Raw genomic sequence first — 5,000 nt, forward strand, 5'->3', positions numbered from 1 at the left:
CACACATGCTGTCATACACCGATCGCTTCCTGCGATGGTCTGGACTTGGAGTTAAGAACAACAAATGTGCGGTGTTCTATGAGCGACGCAGCGGGGGCAATAGATGGTATAGGGCCAAGTATGATCAGCCTCCATCATTTACAATCGCCGGAAGCACAATTAGAGTCTATTCAAGACATGAATCGTACAGTTATCTAGGACATATGTTTAATGTTGCAGGAGAATGGCAAGAGCAAGTGAGCGATATCTGTAAAGAATACTCCAGCAGACTGGACCTGATAGACCAGTGTCCTCCACCGATCTGCATGAAACTCCAGGCCATTCGGGACACAGCACTATCTAAGATCCAACATCTGTTTGCCAACGTCCACATCGCTAAAAAACATCTGACGGAGCTGAACAATAAGACCGTGCAACTGGTAAGAAAATGGTTAAATCTCAATACACACACGACAAGAAGTATTCTCTTTATCAGCAAATCCGAAGGGGGACTGGGGATTCCCAACATTGAATGGATTTATACAGCGACCAGAGTACAGCATCTACTGCACATGTGTGTGAGAGAGTGTGTGTGTGTGTGTGTGTGTGTGTGTGTGTGCGACCAGAGTACAGCATCTACTGCATATGTTGAATAACGACGACCTTACAGTTGGTGAAGTTGCCCGGCGCTCATTGGTGCTGGATCTGAGCAAACGTAAGGTCCGCTTTGCTGCAGTCGGAGAATCGGGTTTCCTCGGCTTCCGAAAGAAACCTAGCGGAAAGCTGGACACCAGGGCTACGGGATTCGGAGTACGTTCGGATTGGCCCGATCTGAATGACTTGTGCAGCAGCAATAATATACAGTTGAACTGGGCACATACTGGCGGGGAGCAGGTGAGTATCAGCCAGGGACAGATTATGGATCTTAATGTGTATGCTGAGGCGACTCTTCATCACGGTAAGAAGCTGAACAGCCGGACGTGCAGGTATGAAATCCTTCAGTACTTTCAAACACAACAGCGCGATTACTGGCTTAACCTGCGCCTTCAAGGAAAGCTGGCATGCTTGCAGAGCGCGGACCATACAGTCTCTCACTCTGCGTTACAAAACTCAGCCGTAAACGACGGTATCCTAAAGTTTGTTATTAAAGCCAGGCTACAAACACTCCCGACCAAATACAATCTCTCCCTGTGGTTTCCAAAACATCACGAACCATTCTGCTTACTACACCGAGATAAGATAATGGAATCTACAGCGCACATAATGAACGGATGCCCTGCGCTCAAAGGACTTTACATCGCGCGCCACGATCGCATCGTAAACACAATAGCTCAAGAACTGCGCAAAGTTTCTGGACAAAGTGCAATACACGTAAATAAGACTGTTCAAACCAGCTGGTTCTCAAACCTGAACGATAATATCAACTTTCTTAAAAGTGCTCTAAGTGAACACCCAAATACTCCAGACATTGTAGTCATTGATGAACTTTCTAAAGATATCGTGATTCTAGAAGTGGGCTGTTGTTTTGATGCTTACATGGACGTGTGTTTTTCTGAGAAAATGTTAAAGTACCAGCCGTTAACAAATGCTATGGCAGTGTGTGGCTACAGGACCAAACTAACTGTTCTTATTTTGGGGAGCTTAGGGCATGTGCACAGATGATGTGTCCGAGGCTTGCAGATTGCTGGACTGAGTAAGAAGAGCTCTAAGCAAATAGCCAGATATTGCTCTGTGTCAGCAATCATAGGCCGTCTGCATGTTTGGAGAAGACGATGTCATCTTTACCCACAGCCCATTGGCTGATGTGGTCGGGACTGTTTACATCGTCTGTATTGTCAGGTTAAACATGATAAGCTCTTTATGAATATTTGGATGCTGTGTTGTTTTAATCAGTATTTGTCATTCCAAATACAATAATTAAATGTGTGTGTGTGAGTGAGTGAGTGTGAGTGTGTGTGTGTGTGTGTGTGTGTGTGTGTGTGTGTGTGTGTGTGTGTGTGTGTGTGTGTGTGTGTGAGTGATTGACTGATGTGGGTGAGTGAGTGTGTATGTGAATGTGTGTGTGTGTGTGTGTGTGTGTGTGTGTGTGTGTGTGTGTGTGTGTGTGTGTGTGTGTGTGTGTGTGTGTGTGTGTGTGTGTGTGTGTGTGTGTGTGTGTGTGTGTGTGTGTGTGTGTGTGTGTGTGTGTGTGTGTGTTTGAGTGTGAGTGATGAATGTCCGGATCACATTTCACTCCAAAATGAAAATATATATATATAATATATATATATGTATATACAGTATATCTTATATGATTATATACATCTTAAATATATACCTGCATGTGTGTGTATTTATATACACACAATAACCATACACAGTACACACACACACATATTATGTAAACACTAAATTGTATTTTGTAGGCGATTGATTGTTTGACAGCACTAGAAAATCTTTATAAAAAATTTTTTTTAATTGATTTATATATGATGGTAGGGTTTGTTTCCTGCCCTAAATGTTTGCAGATTTACATAAATAAATAAAATCATGAGAATCTCAAAACTAAAGCGTTAAAGGAACTTCAGGCACTAATCGTGATGTTCTTATGCCAAACGTCATTCCTTCATTTATATATTTTTAGGCTGAAATATGACCTGGACATGCTTTTTTCTGGTCTGTGCAACTTGTTCACGTCTTGTTTACAGTGCTGTGTGTGTGTGTGTGTGTGTGTGTGTGTGTGTGTGTGTGTGTGTGTGTGTGTGTGTGTGTGTGTGTGTGTGTGTGTGTGTGTGTGTGTGTGTGTTTGATTGGTGGAAGCTGTGAATGGACGCAGGTTGAAGAGGTAATTGGGGATTTTCAGGGTTCTGTCCGTCTGATGAGCTTCATGTGATCCCGCTGTTTGCTTCCCACAGGAGGTCACTTTCCATCAGCTGGATCTGCGCGATGAATACACACATTTACTGCGCGATGAATACACACATTTACTGCGCAGAATAAAGAGCTGGAGTCACTGAATTAGCTGCTTTTATTCAGCGCTGATGTCGGTGGAAGGAATCGATGTGACCCGGCAAACCCCAAAGCGGAGAGCATTTGCAGAACACGACTCAAATTACACTTCAGTACTCACAGTCCCGCAGGATTTCACCCGGGAAGCGCTTCACTGCGGATCTTTTATGCTGAAGTGATTCACTGTGATTGATGTTTTCCTCAGATGAACAGTGAACAGAAAACAGCTTGTTTTTAATTAAACTTTATGACTGATCTTCTGATATCTCACCTCTCCTGTTGAATCACTGCAACTGAATCAGTGAGTCATGTGATTCAGTGAGTCATGCGATTCAGTGAGTCATGCGATTCCATGAGTCATGCGATTCAGCGAGTCATGTGATTCAGTGAGTCATGCTTTTCAGTGAGTCATGCGATTCACTGAGTCATGCGTTTCAGTGAGTCATACAATTCAGTGAGTCATGCGATTCAGTTAGTCATGCGATTCAGTGAGTCATGCAATTCAGTGAGTCTTACGATTCAGTTAGTCTTACGATTCTGTGAGTCATGCGATTCAGTGAGTCATGCGTTTCAGTGAGTCTTACAATTCAGTGAGTCATGCGATTCAGTTAGTCATGCGATTCAGTGAGTCATGCAATTCAGTGAGTCTTACGATTCAGTTAGTCTTACGATTCTGTGAGTCATGCGATTCAGTGAGTCATGATTCAGTGCCGTTTGACCTCTGGTCATTTGACTCGTTCTGGGAATCATTCGCTCTCAGACTCACACAAATCAACATCATGAAGATTTATGATCATAATCATACTCATTGTTCAGGACAGAATTCTTGAGCTTTAATGATTTGATCAATACTAGCAACAACGTTTATATGGAATAAGAGCCGATTACAATGCCACAATGTAAGCCAGAAACCACAGCTGGAATTCCAGCTAAAACCAGTTTAAAGGTGGTCTTTAGCTGCTAACTGGATGCACATGTTCCAAAATCCGTCTTAGGCTGGTTTGATCTGTTTTAAACTGTTTTGAGCTGGTTTGAGCTGGTTTGATCTGTGGTTTAAGCTGGTTTGATCTGGTTTAAGATGGTTTAATCTGCTTTGATCGGTGGTTTAAGCTGGTTTGATCTGGTTTAAGCTGGTTTGAGCTGGTTTAAGCTGCTTTGATCTAACCTTAACCCCATATTTTTTATGATTTACCAAAGCATTGTTGTTTTTCTAATGTGGCAGAAATGGGCTTCTGTTGTTGTTTCTTGAGAATCACCTGCGGCCAATCAGAAACCTGAACCCAAACACATCACCATGGCAACGGCTGAGGGATGCCGTCAGGCCTTGATTGAGAGAGTAGCGATCCGCTGCGCGTCCTCATCCTCTTCTCCTGCTGGAGTCCATCACACGCTCAGATCTAACACTAACAGAACTGTCTTCATTCCCTTCCTGTGCTGAGCTTCTGTGCGTCACATGTGTGTTTGCTGCATCTTCATCCAATCACAGACTGGCTTCCTGTTCCAGGTGCAGCGACCCGGAAGCCTGATGCTGTGGAGCCGGAGAAACAGACGGATCACACAGTGAAAATCGCCGGGGTCATCGCTGGCATCCTGCTCTTCGTCATCATCTTCCTTGGTGTGGTGCTGGTCATGAAGAAACGGTAAGAGCTTCACTTCCCTTCAGCAATACTTCTGATCTCACTAACATTGGTGCGTTTGAATTCCTTAAAGCTGAAGTGTGTCATTTACATGCCACTGACCCGCCTGTCAGTCAAACAGATAGCCTCGCCCCCACCGCCTGTCAGTCAAACAGATAGCCCCACCCCCACCGCCTGTCAGTCAAACAGATTGCCTCGCCCCCACCGCCTGTCAGTCAAACAGATAGCCTCGCCCCCACCGTCTGTCAGTCAAACAGATAGCCTCGCCCCCACCGCCTGTCAGTCAAACAGATAGCCCAGCCTCCACCGCCTGTCAGTCAAACAGATAGCCTCGCCCCCACCGCCTGTCAGTCAAACAGATAGCCCCACCCCCACCGCCTGTCAGTCAAACAGATA

General features: G+C 44.6%; 1 protein-coding gene across 8 annotated transcripts in view; it reads left to right on the forward strand.

Annotated features, from left to right (window-relative positions):
* ptprma (protein tyrosine phosphatase receptor type Ma) overlaps window positions 1-5,000 on the forward strand; it is a 278,119-nt gene that overhangs the window by 194,024 nt on the left and 79,095 nt on the right. For all 8 annotated transcript variants that reach the window (XM_079806429.1, XM_079806428.1, XM_079806424.1 and 5 more), the window contains one exon: window positions 4,472-4,607. In XM_079806429.1, coding sequence (XP_079662555.1) covers window positions 4,472-4,607 — 136 coding nt within the window. The remainder of the gene's footprint in view (window positions 1-4,471; window positions 4,608-5,000) is intronic.

The sequence above is a fragment of the Gobio gobio genome (genome assembly GCF_949357685.1).
Source record: "Gobio gobio genome assembly, chromosome: 23".
Taxonomy (NCBI): Eukaryota; Metazoa; Chordata; class Actinopteri; order Cypriniformes; family Gobionidae; genus Gobio; species Gobio gobio.